Raw genomic sequence first — 12,551 nt, 5'->3', positions numbered from 1 at the left:
GTTTTGGAGCCTGTCCTGGAACTAGCTCTTGTAGACCAGGCTGGTCTCGAACTCACAGAGATCCGCCTGCCTCTGCCTCCCAAGTGCTGGAATTAAAGGCGTGTGCTACCACCGCCTGGCCTTTGGCTAACTCTTATATCTTAATTTAACCCATTTCCATTAATCTGTGTATCGCCATGTGGCAGTGGCTTACCAGCAAAGTTTCAACATCAGTCTCTGGCGCGGCTCCATGGCTTCTCTCTGACTCAGCCTTCTTCCTCCCAGCATTCAGTTTAGTTTTCTCCGCCTACCTCTATTCCCTGTGCAGGCCCAAGACAATTTCTTTATTATCCAATGGTAATCACAGCATAGAGAGGGGAAATCCCACATCTGATTTGGCCCACCCCAGGTCAGAGGCAGCTTGCTGAGGATTTGAGGTGCACCTAAGCTGTTCCGATGAGGCGAGTAGGGCGTGGGTCTGTGCTGAATGTACGCTAACCTGCCATATTATTGCTTGGCTACACGTTTATGTTCTGGAAGAGAAGCCATGTGTTGGACTGCCAGAAAGCAAAGACAATGTCAGGATCACCTCCGGAGATGGGGAACACCTGGTACAGTAACAGAGACGCTGAGAGCAGCAGAGCGTGTTCCCTAGGAGGAATCAGGCCTGGCCAGGATGGAATGTATTACATAACAAAGACCAGTTGCTAGGAACACCCAGCTTCTGATATTATCCCTACTCTGTCAAGAAGCTACCTGCGCAGACTCGGTCACCCCATAACCTTCAAGCAGGTGAGCTTCAAACCCAGACTTCTTGTAGGTCAGTCCTATGGGCCTGGGGGGCAGGGGTAGGGTGGGGCAGACGGCAGGGCTCCTTGGCCTGTGCAAGCAGAGCCTCACAACGAATCCAGGAGTCAGAATGCTGCTGGTTGGCCTGGGTAACACACGGAGCAGAACATGGTAAAGTTCCTAAAGACCATTCTAAAAAAAGCAAAACATTGTAAGCTCTTCTCAAAGAGTCTCCTTGCCTTGCACCTGCCCCGGGGCACCATTCTCATCCGTCCTGAGCTTCCTGCTGCTACTGTAACAGTTGCTGATTTATTTGTTGTTACTATGGGTCTTGAACTCCGGATTCTCCTGCCTCCACCTGGCCCTCCCTCACTTTATCCATCCCTGTCTCCTCGTGGTTTCTATTTAGCCCCTTCCAGGTTCAAGTTAGCAACAGCCAGTCAAATCCTCTTGCTTATAGACTATTATGGGGAGCCCAGCAGACACGACCATTCAGTTAATAGCCAACTGAAGATCTAGATTCCAGCTGGCTGGGACTATACTCAGGTACCTGGGACCCAAGGGTAGCTCTAGTGTTTAGAGCAAGGGGTTTTTAAATATGAAAACCACATTCTGTTATTTTGCTTGGCAGCTGCAGGGGCAAGTTTTGCACAAGCAAGTAGTTTAACAAAAAACTAAGATAAGCAGTTAGTTGGGGGCATTTCTGCACACACAGGCAGTTTAACAGAAGACAAGACAAATTAGAGGGGCATCTTGACCTCATGTTCCTAAAATAGAGTTGGGTAATTTTCCAGAGGACTTTCCATCAAGGAGATAAAATTCTACTTAAAACCTAAACTGGCCTCAGCGGATGGAGGGGCATTGCCTTGCCCAGTCCCCAGTCTTCCTCACACCTGCTTCTGCATCTCTGAATTGGAGCAAAACCCCTCCCTCTTTTAGGACTCAGATGTTGAGACCGAGTCACCTAGATACTGCACGGAAATCTACACTTTGTAAGGTCCAAAATAAAATTGTGCTTGGAAGGCCGTCTGCCACGTAAGGAACACAGGCACAGGTTCCAAGTACATGGCCAATTCTGATGTACCATTTTGCTGATCAGACATGATCATGTCTTAGAAAACTTAGCAAAAGCAATTTGACTGGTGGTGGTAGCTGCTGGTGGTGTCTTAGTGGGGTACCCCTGAACTCACTAGTTCAGGTTGGCCTCAACTCCAGCCTCAGCTCTTAGAATTCTTGGATTATAAGTGCCGAGTTACCCCATGCTACTCTGTCTTTGTTTTCTCTCCTTATTTTTCATGCCAAACTGTTCCAAGTTATAGGCGTTTAATCATCGTTGCTTTTCTTACAAAATGAACTTAAGGAATGGTGACCAGCCTGTTCAAACAATACAATAGAATTGTGTAGAAAATATCAGAAATTTAAACATTTATCTTCCACTAAGATTGTTAGCATACTACAGATATCTGAACTGGGTCAGGAAAACAGATAAAATATGCTTAGTGAAATTACCTGGTGTGAGTGAGAAGGAAACACAGAACACGCAACAAACCTGCTTAGGAGTTTATTAGAGGGGGCGTGTACAGGCCTGGGGAAGTCAGTGTGCAGGGGCGGGGATGGAGAGGAAGATGGCGCTTCCATTTTTTAAAAGCTGCCTAGGGCATGGACACGGGGTTGATGAGGCTACGTCATACGCAGATGACAGGGTTCACGCAGGCGCGCAAGGACTCAGCTGAGTCATACGTGGATGATGTAATCCACGCCATACGTGGGTGAGGCGGGCCCCTTTAACATCCCCAAGGGCCATTAGGCACTTCTGCCTGGGGGCTTGTCTGCACCTGCATGGCCCCTAGAACCCGGACGTATCAGCCTTATTGTGACTGAAATCATCACAGTTAGTATGCCCTTCCTTGTTCTTGAGATTGGCACCAGGATGCCCAGCAGACGCGCAGTCTCAAATCGCTAATATAAATCGGGATAGTATTTATACATGCAATGTATTCCCATCTTCTCCCAAACTTAAAACCTTTTCTCAACCATAATGTCACGTAAATGCCATGGAGCGGTTGCTCTACTGAATTGCTCAGGGAGTAACAACAGGAAAAAGTCCGTCTTCAGTACATCCATACATCTTAGGTTTCTGTGGCTGTGTGGTAAACACCATGACCGAAAGCAGTTTGGGGAGGAAAGGATTGATTTCAGTTCCTAACTCTCGGCTTGCACTCCATCGCTGGGGGAAGTCAGTGGGGAAACTCAAGGCGGAGACCGGAAGTAGTGAACTGAAGCAGAGGCCACGCAGGACCTTTGCTCCCTGGCTTGCTCAGTTTGTTTTCTTTTACACCCCAGAATCCTTCTCTATCAATCATTGGTCAAGAAAATGACCCTTAATCCCCGAAGAGACAGTCAGATCTGAGAGTTGGAAGCCACAGTCTGGCCTACACAGTGAGCTCCAGGACAGCCAAGGATACATAGCGGGTCCTGTCTTCAGGACAAAAAACTGGAAAGGACTTTTTAAAAATTAAGAGCAGCTTTCACCTGTGCCTCCTGACCCCTCTTTCTCCGTTTCAGACATGTCTAGGAATCAGCTTGAACAGAAGAAACCACTAGATTCTTTTGTCTGGGTAAATGAAATCACTGGCGAAGTCACGCTCCCTCCAGGGGAGGAGACCACACTTGCAGCCTCTGGAGAGAAGCATCGGGTGACGTCGGGGCCTCCGCCTGGGGGCACGCCCCCCGCGCCGGTGGCTGCACACAGACCAGCCTCCCCAGCGACCCCCGAGGCTAACCCCTGGGCAGGAAACTTCTTTCTACCCAGCTCTGCCGTGCCCCACCCCCGCATGTTGTACCCGCCAGGGGGCGCTCTGCCTGTGCAGCGGAGGCAGCAGCACCACCTGCGAGCACACCCTTCACTGACTGTGACGCTTCCAGCCAGCCCTTCTCCGCCCAGGGCTCTGCCCGGTAAACTGAGGAACGCCCTGACTGGAAACAACCGGTTTTCTTTTTGAGCTAGCAGCGCTCCTCGGGCCTTTCCGTAGAGCAGCTGGCAGCAATCTGTGAAGATCCCATCAGACCCACCCCAGAAGCACAGATTTAACTGGAACCAGCAAAAAACTCTTTCAGACCCAATACAAACTTTTCTGAGACTTTTACAGACTGCCTCGTATGACTCACATTACTTCCTCTGCTGTCTTGACACTTTGCGGGTGAATACCGCCATTCTGGTGGTGGAGTCATCTGTGGGGCAGAAGTAGGCTTTGAGTGGGACCCACTGACCGGTCACAACCAGGCTACACTCACTTTTATGGGCAGCACTTGGAATGGAAAAGCCTGTTTTCGGGTCAGCACCTAACAAACTTCACGCCTGTGCCTATGGTGTCCCTACTGTCTTGCTGGCTCGAGCCTAGGGCAGGTCCCTATGTCAGAGTTCCTTGAAAAGCGGCCCGGAGTTTGTTCCAGGCTTCTTCATGAGGGCCCAAGTGGGGCCAAAGGTGTTGTGTGGGTCCTGTACACTCAGGGGGAACAGCCTCAGTCAAGTGTGGTGTGATGTGGAAAGACCGTGAGTGGAGGACCCAGGCAGAGCCGGACAGAGGTTAAGGCTGAACGCCCTTCTGCTTCTGGAAAGCCACAGAGGGGCTGGATGGCAGCCATCCTGAGCGGGGAGGGTTCGGCGGTGGGGATGGGGTGCTGGTGGATGCTGTAGATGGACTCAGGGTGTTATGGTTTGAATCTGGAACGCCCCCCCACATGGTGCGGAATCTTTAGTGGGTGGGATCTAACTACTAGAGGCAGAACTCTGAAGGCAAAAGATCCATCCTGCTTCTGATTCTGTCTTTGCTTCCTGGTTTGTCCTGATGCCCCAGCCACCGTGGACAGAAACCCTGTGAAATCACAGGCCAAACATAACTCTGTCCCTCTTTATATTGTTTCTGTCAGCTGTCACGGTCATCGGCTGCAAAAGTAACACGAGGAACAAGGCTGAGATGTTATGGGAATCTGAAGGGACAAGCAGTCTGAGCAGGCAGGGGACCAGAGAAGGAAACATGGAGATCCCGGGTCAGCAGCTAGAGTAGAGTACCAGCTGTCACCTCAGTCTCTCTCACCATACTCCCTGTGGAGCCTCTGCCTCCCAAGTGCTGAGACTTCCAGCTTTTACAAATGTTCTAATTTAAAGTGCATGGGTGGTGCGTGTGTGTGTGTGTGTGTGTGTGTGTGTGTGTCTCACAAGGACAAGAAGAGAGTGGTAGATCCTCTGGAACCGTACTTAGAGCTAAACAGCTATGTAGGTGCTGGAGATCGAACTCTGGCTCTCTGAGGAGCAGTCAGTGCTCTTAACCACTGTCTCTGCAGCCTCAGCATGCTTCTCTTGAACAAACCGTCCTGCACCTCTTGCGATGAAGATCCTGAACAAGAAGTGTTGTGAGGACTGGAGTCTGGCCTGGTTCTTGTTACCTGCTGCTTCCAGATAGATGCCTGCTGTCACTGCTTGCTGCTAGCAGCTGAGGGTTACAAAGCCTGCCAAAGAGCAGCCCTAGGAAAGCAAAAGGATCCCAGCCAAATTACCGGCAGCAAGCCCAGCAACTTGACACAGGACCACTCATCCCCACTGGCCCAGGATGGCTTCAGCTGACTGCAAATATAACCTTTATAAAGCCAGGAAAACATCTTCCTAGTCTCTCTCCTGACTAACAAGGACACTGGGGGCACGCTCAAGTCTGCTTAGTGGCCTGTGAAGACATCAGGGCTTGCGGGAGATGAGCGACCTGTTTTCTTGAGTCCTGATCGGATGCAGCTGTGTTTCTCAAGGCGCCAACACAGGACGGCAGTGCTTCTCCAAAGGAAACAAGTAGTTTACATAGAGGCAAAAGGCCGAAAATATAAGCAGAATTCCCACCCTTTAATACTTGAGCTACAGCCATTTGGAGCCCCTAGTGCACATAATGGTTTACATAAAAGGCCAGACTCAAGAGAAACAACACTGTTACGCTGACTACTTGAGAGACTCGCTTGTCCCCACAACAGAAACACGTAACTCCCTCTTGATAGCTATGGGAGATTCTCAGGGCTAGGGAGAGAGCTCTGCAGGGAAGGCACCTTGCCACCATGTCTGCACTTGAGTTGGATCCCCAGGGTACACATGGTAGGAGCGCATCAGCTCTTAAAAGGTGTCCTCTGACTTGGACATACACACGCTAGTGTGCGCGCATGCGCACTTTCACACACACAAAGTAAAAGGGTGTTTCGGCTGGAGGTGTAGCTCAGTAGAACACTTGCCCTAACAGGCACAAGGTCCTAAGCTCAATGTCCAGCACAACACCAAAAAGGGGTGGTGTTTGTATCACCAGACAAAGCTGGATGGCCAGAGAAGCTTCAGTCAGCCCAGTTAGTTACTAGGTAGGCAAGGAGCAACCATCAGGGTGCGGGTGGCATAGATGAGACCAGACCCTGCCAGGCTGTGGGCAGGCAGGGTCCTGCAGAGATGGGCATTGATGGGCCTGGCAGTCAGCTTCCGTAGGCTCCCTCCACACTGACCCAAACAACATGGCGCTGGGAAGCACAGGCCGTCCTCCTTCCTGCAGTGTGCTTCCAGGTCCCGCTACGGACCACGCCCACCACTGCCGGGCCTATACTGCAAGAACCTCTGGCTCCTTCATTTCATGTGCCCGCTTCTCAAAGCCTTTCTCTCTCTCACTAACTCAGAGCCTCCTTAGGGGTTCCTTTTCTGGAACAAACGGAGAAAGAGAGGGGCTTTGGCAGCCCTGGAGTTGAGGGCTTGCCACAGCTCTCCTTGTGGGGGCAAGCTCGGCTGTGATCAGAGCCCAGATCTCGTGGGGGACCGGTTCTCTCTGTGGTGGGGGAAATGAAGTCCACAGGGTCACTCTTCCAATAACCCCTCGTTATGAAAACAAGGGGAACAGCTATGTGGCCGACAAGGTACTGTTTATTATGTAACAATTAGTTCAAAACCAAATCCAATTCAACACATATTACCAAAGAGTCTGTGTTAGCTGATGTTAGAAGTGGCACAATCCAAACAATTTTCCAATAAACTAGCAGATCTTTGAGGACTCCCCCACCCGCGACAGGGCTTCTCTGTGTAACAGCTCTGGTTGCCCTGGAACTTACTTTGTAGACCAGGCTGGCCTTGAACTCACAGAGATCCACCTGCCTCTGCCTCCCGAGTGCTGGGATTAAAGGCATGCACCACCAAACCCAACTTGAGGACTCTTTCTTAGGGAGAGTATTTACAGCAACATTTGTCAAACTGGTGTGGGTCAAAAGCAATAGTGGCACAACCAATCCTTTAAAAGCCAGTTCTTATTTTGAACATACATTTGAACTGTTTATAAAAATCCAAAACACGAAAAACTGACTTTAGTGTCTCCTTTGTTCTAATGCACCGGGGGAAGTTCCCTAGGGCGTCCTCAGGGAAAAGTGTGGTGTGGAATGCAGGGTGGTCTTCTCTGAGTAGAGAATGGGTCTCCACAGCGTGGGGGACACCGGAGACCACAGCAGGCAGCAGGCTTTACCTGGGTCAGAGCTGAAGAGATGAAGACAGCTTTTTCTTGGTACTTGGGATGGAACCCAGGGCCTGTGCCTACCAAGAACATGCTCTATTAATATTTTAATTGGTAGAAGGTGTCATGTATTTAAATTCTGTCACTTATGTTTTAATAAGCTAGTATCAGGCAATGTTAATGGCATATATTCAATAGTTTAAAAAATCTTTCTCAAACAAAATGTAGTTATTTAATTTTTGCTACCCATCAATCATCTGTCTGAACACAACTGTCCATTACCGGCTACCAAGTGTTTGCGTCTGTGGGATATAATTACGAAGACACGTGCTGAACTGTGCTGCATGTAAAAATGAGTTCTAGTACCACAGAGCTATACTGAACGAGACCAATTTGTGCACACACACACTCACTTCTATAAAAATACATGACTCTTACAGAACTCTCTTTAAAATAAGTTTTTCTTCTAAGCATCTCTCTGCCTAGCTATCAGCATCACAAGACTAGGGGACAAACCATTTAGAAACAAGTATCTTAGCATAAAGTCACTACAAAGAAAACTCCCGCTTTAACGCAGCACTCGGAAACTCTGTCCTGATGCGAATACTAACATCGAACTAAATTTAAATAAACCCAACAGTTTCTCATTTCTCCAGAAAATAAGACAGGTGTCTGTGTCACTTCATGGCTTCTCCTTTCTTCCAGTTCCACGGGATGCACAGGTCTCCATCCTGCATGACGGAATAAAAATGTGACACGCAGAGGTGCATCCCGTGCAGATAAGGCAGCGACAGCTGCAGGAGTCTCCGACAGCAGTCCACCATCTGTCTGCTGGAAATGCTGGGCTCTTTGTAGAACTTCTCCAGAGAAAATTTCTTTGTGGAAGCCTGTATCAATTCATTTTCAATAACTTTTAACCTATTAAATAAAAAATTGTCATGAGATAATACTAAAGATAAAATATAAATATAGATAACATATAAAGATGTTCTTAAATGTTGGGGTGACAAATAGTGCCATGCAAGGCAGTCATGTGAAGACATGCCAAGAGTACCCTGCGCCCAGTACTGGCTGATTTATTTCTACATAAATCTCTAAAGGTATTTAATCAATCTTTTTAGCATCAGTGAGGTAAAGACAATACACAATTTATTCCTAATTTTCAAAGATTTATTGTTTTTACTGTGTATGGTGTTTTGTCTGCACGGGTGTCTGTGCATCACCAGTATGCTTGGTGCCTTTGGAAACCAGAATAGGGTGGTGGACTCCTGGAACTGGGGTTACAAATGGTTGTAAGGTACCATGTGGGTGCTGGGAATTGAACCTGGGTCCTCTGCAAGAGCAGCCAGTGATCTCAACAGCTGAGTCATCTTTCCAGCCCAATGAAGTGTGGTTTAAGAAGCTTTGCACTCGGGAGGCAGAGGCAGGCGGATCTCTGTGAGTTCGAGACCAGCCTGGTCTACAGAGCTAGTTCCAGGACAGGCTCCAAAGCCACAGAGAAACCCTGTCTCGAAAACCCCCCCCCCAAAAAAAGAAGCTTTCACACACCTCCCCTAGCCACACTGGTGACGAAATGAAGGGAAAACTGGGAGAATAAACCCTGACTTGGATGCTGCCATCAGGCCATGCCCTGCCCTGAGCTGCTTCTCCCTCCCTGCTCACTATCTGGACCTGGTGTACATCTGTCTGTCTATTCCTTTGTATGGACCCACTCCTACCCTCTCTACAACAGACTCAACTCTACAGCTTTAAACATGCGACGAGGAAACCACAGGCTGTCAAGTGACTCCGAGTTATAACCACACAGAAACAGGACCACTTGTGAACGATATACACTTTAAAATTTAAATATAGTAGGGCTGGAGAGATGACTCAGCAGTTACCAGCGCTTGTGATTCTCACAGAGATGCGAGATGTGGTGGCTCACAACTGCCCACAACTCCATCTTCAGGGGCCCTGCTGATTTGGTCTGTGCCAACAGACACAACAGCTACACGTGAATACAATAGCTAAAATGCAGGCGACGCTTCCTGCCGTCTGTTTACAAGTCAGGCCTCACACCTCCCAAAGTGGACAGTACTTACTCCTCCCTTCTTGTTATGTTTTCTCTTGCCTGCTGGGCTCGGCTTCTCATAAATGACTGGAGGCTTGCTGGATCTGAGAGGGCTGGGATGTTAAAATGCCCGAGTTCATGCAAGCTTGGCTCGTACCTGTCGCTGAAATGAAGTGTGTAGTAAGGGACACATCACCACTTCCACACCAATGCTTTTTTTATCAAGTGACTGAGAACTGTCATGGGGACGACCACATTAAATCACAGCAACACCGATGACGACGTGCTGGTCCTGACATGGCACGACCCTCCTCAAGGAGGACTGCATTTAAGCACAAAGCAAAGTGCAGGTAATGCATGCATACACACACACACACACACACACACACACACTTTAGCTGCTGACTTTACATCATGACTGAGTGATTTACTTTGCTGATCAGTGGCAATGTTTTCAGAATCCACTCTCAGTCCCTCGGTTTGGTCTTGGACTTATGGAGAACAGGGCTATGAATACAATTCTTTTCACAAGTAGTGACTTTTTTTTGTTTTGTGTTTGAGACAGGGTTGTATTGTTTAGCTAAGGCTGGCCTTGAATTTACAGTGATTCTCCTGCTTCTGCTTTAAGTACTGGGATTAAAGGTGTGTACCACATGCCTGGCCTCCATTTTGGAAATTATGTGTGTGAATGTGTATATGTACACACACACACACACACACACACACACACACACACACACACACACACGTCTCTGTGTCTGTCTCTGCACGTGAATGCAGTGTCGCTGGCTGTAAGCTACCTGACATGGGCCCTGGAAACTGAACTTGAATCTTCTGCCAAAGGAGTATCTGCTTTTAACTCCTAAACCATTTCTCCAGCCACTCATTTCCACTACTATTATTATTTTATTAACTTTACAAGAACCAAATGAAACAAAAAACAGCTCAGTGCACTGTTGGGTAATATTATTTTCAGGTGTGTGACTTTTGTTTATGCTGCATTTGTTTAACTCTGTGAAGCTGTGATTCTTTGCCTGTCTAGAACACCTGAGGGTCTAATAAAGAGCGGAACAGCCAATAGCGAGGCAGGAGAAAGGACAGGTGGGGCTGGCAGGCAGAGAGGATAAATAGAAGGAGAAATGGGAAGAGAAGGAGGAACAAAAGGAGGAGGCAAGAAGTCAGCCAGTCACAGAGTAAGAAGGAAAATAAGATAAATAGAAGTAAGAAAAGAAAAAGGCCCAGAGGAAGAAGGTGGATGGGATAAGTTAAGGAAAGCTGGCTAGAAACAAGCCAAGGTAAGGCCGGGCATTCATAAGTAAAATCAGCGTCTGTGGTGTGTGAGCCCCAAAAGAGAAAAGAGTAAAACATGGCACAGACGACCATGTTCTGACACACACACACCCCACCCAGTTCCGGATGTGTACCTGCTGAGGATCATCTCCAAGCCGCTCAGGCTTTGCGGGTGGGCAGGCGCCCTGCTTTTTAGGAGCTGATTGTGGAACACGTCAAGGAGGCAGTAGTACTCGTCAAGGGTCAGTGCTGGCTGTAACTCTTCAATATAAACCACTTGTATGCCCCCTAGAAGATTGCTTATCTGGTCTTCTAGGGCTGACATTCTTCTCTGAAGGTCAAAATAACTTGGCAAGCTTTCAAAAAGCTATAGTATTGGGAAAAAAAAAAGACATTTAATTTTATGTTGCTTTAATTTTAGGAGTCCAATAAATGAGGAAGTTATAAAAATTATTTTTGTAGATGGAATAGTCAAGTAAAATACAATAAAAAGGATACTACAATCCTGTAAATATTAATATTCAAAACAAAGTACCAGTCTAGTGGTTTTAGACTGAACTGAGAAGAGATTTCAGAAAAAGAAAAAACCCAAGTAAAATCCAACCCTAGTACTAATATTTAGACTCACACAGGACTCTTAAGATAGGTTACAATGATTCAATGTGCATTTGCCCATCCCAACTCTTAAGTATTCCCTAAAAACTTTTTTTAATATTTATTTTATTTATTTCTTATGTATACAATATTCTGTCTGTGTGTATGCCTGCACACCAGAAGAGGGCACCAGACCCCATTACAGATGGTTGTGAGCCACAGTGTGGTTGCTGGGAATTGAACTCAGCACCTTTGGAAGAACAGGCAATGCTCTTAACCTCTGAGCCATCTCTCCAGCCCTCCCTAAAAACTTTTAAAAATCTATTTATTTCACATACCAACCACAGTTTCTTCTCCCTTTTCTCCTCCCATCCCCTAACCCCTACCTCTGTTCTACCTTGTCCCCCATCCATCTCCATTCAGAAGGGGTAAAGGCCTCCCTTGGAAGTCAGCAAAGTATGGCATACCAAGTTGAGGCAGGACCAAGCTCCCCTCCCCCCCTTGCAACAAGCCTGGGCAAGGTATCCCACCATAGGGAATAGCTTCCAAAGAGCCAGTTCATGTGTCAGGGTCAGGGCCTGGTCTCACTGCTAGGGGCCCCATAAGAAACCAAGCTACATAACTGTCACCCGGATGCAGAGGGCCTAGGTCAGTCTAGAGTCCATGAGCTCCCACAGCTTGTGTCACCTGTCTCTGTGGGTTTCGCTTTCATAAACTTGACTTTCACCCCTTGCTCAAAAACAAACAAACAAACAAACAAACAACAACAAAAAAAAAACCCGAAAAAAATCCCTCCTCCCTTTCCTCAGCTGGGCTCTGGGAGCTTGGCCCTGTGCTTGGCTGTGGATCTGAAGGGTCTGTGATGAAACTAGGCCGTCACCAATCTGATTTCAGGTATTCCCTAAAAGTTTACTTTCAGTCATCGAATTTCAAGCTCAGCTGACAAACACAGAACGCGTTAGGGAGCACTTACTGTGTGTGTAAGCAGTGAGTGCACATGCAGGTGTAAGGGTTTGCTAGAGCTCACAGTTGAGGGGCAAGAAAATAAAGCAAGAGTGTGTCACCTCAAGTGTCACATGGGGTTGACAGGTCAAAGTGAGGTTTAGACAATGGCTGCCAAGACTTCAGATCTGACAGAAAGTATACAAGGATTGAGAAACAGCAGATGAATGGAATGCTTTAGGGGGGAAAAGGCCATGTCAAAATCAACAGGAAGCTGTGTGTGGCTGGTGCATGGCATGTGCTGGTGAGTGGGAGGGGCTGGTGCATGGTGTGTCCTGGTGAGTGGGAGGGGCTGGCACATGTCGTGTGTTGGTGAGTGGGAGGGGCTGGCG

At 47.8% G+C, this 12,551-nt stretch overlaps 2 protein-coding genes across 6 annotated transcripts in view; one reads left to right on the top strand and one right to left on the bottom strand.

Annotated features, from left to right (window-relative positions):
• The first annotated feature begins 2,632 nt into the window (after positions 1-2,632).
• Positions 2,633-3,999, top strand: C5H3orf86 (chromosome 5 C3orf86 homolog). The gene has a single exon (XM_026779386.1). The coding sequence runs from the start codon at positions 3,336-3,338 to the stop codon at positions 3,768-3,770; it is 435 nt and encodes a 144-aa protein (XP_026635187.1). The 5' UTR covers positions 2,633-3,335; the 3' UTR covers positions 3,771-3,999.
• Positions 4,000-6,685: 2,686 nt separating this feature from the next.
• Tcaim (T cell activation inhibitor, mitochondrial) overlaps positions 6,686-12,551 on the bottom strand; it is a 29,802-nt gene continuing 23,936 nt past the window's right edge. For all 5 annotated transcript variants that reach the window (XM_005348146.1, XM_005348147.2, XM_026779275.1 and 2 more), the window contains exons 10-12: positions 10,758-10,990; positions 9,365-9,496; positions 6,686-8,198 (exon numbers count right to left, since the gene is read on the bottom strand). In XM_005348146.1, coding sequence (XP_005348203.1) covers positions 7,958-8,198; positions 9,365-9,496; positions 10,758-10,990 — 606 coding nt within the window. In that variant the 3' untranslated portion in view covers positions 6,686-7,957. The remainder of the gene's footprint in view (positions 8,199-9,364; positions 9,497-10,757; positions 10,991-12,551) is intronic.

This window comes from Microtus ochrogaster, chromosome 5 (genome assembly GCF_000317375.1).
Source record: "Microtus ochrogaster isolate Prairie Vole_2 chromosome 5, MicOch1.0, whole genome shotgun sequence".
In the NCBI taxonomy this organism is placed as follows: Eukaryota; Metazoa; Chordata; class Mammalia; order Rodentia; family Cricetidae; genus Microtus; species Microtus ochrogaster.
The sequence above is the reverse complement of the archived record's forward strand: the minus strand, read 5'-3'. Positions and strand labels throughout refer to the sequence as shown.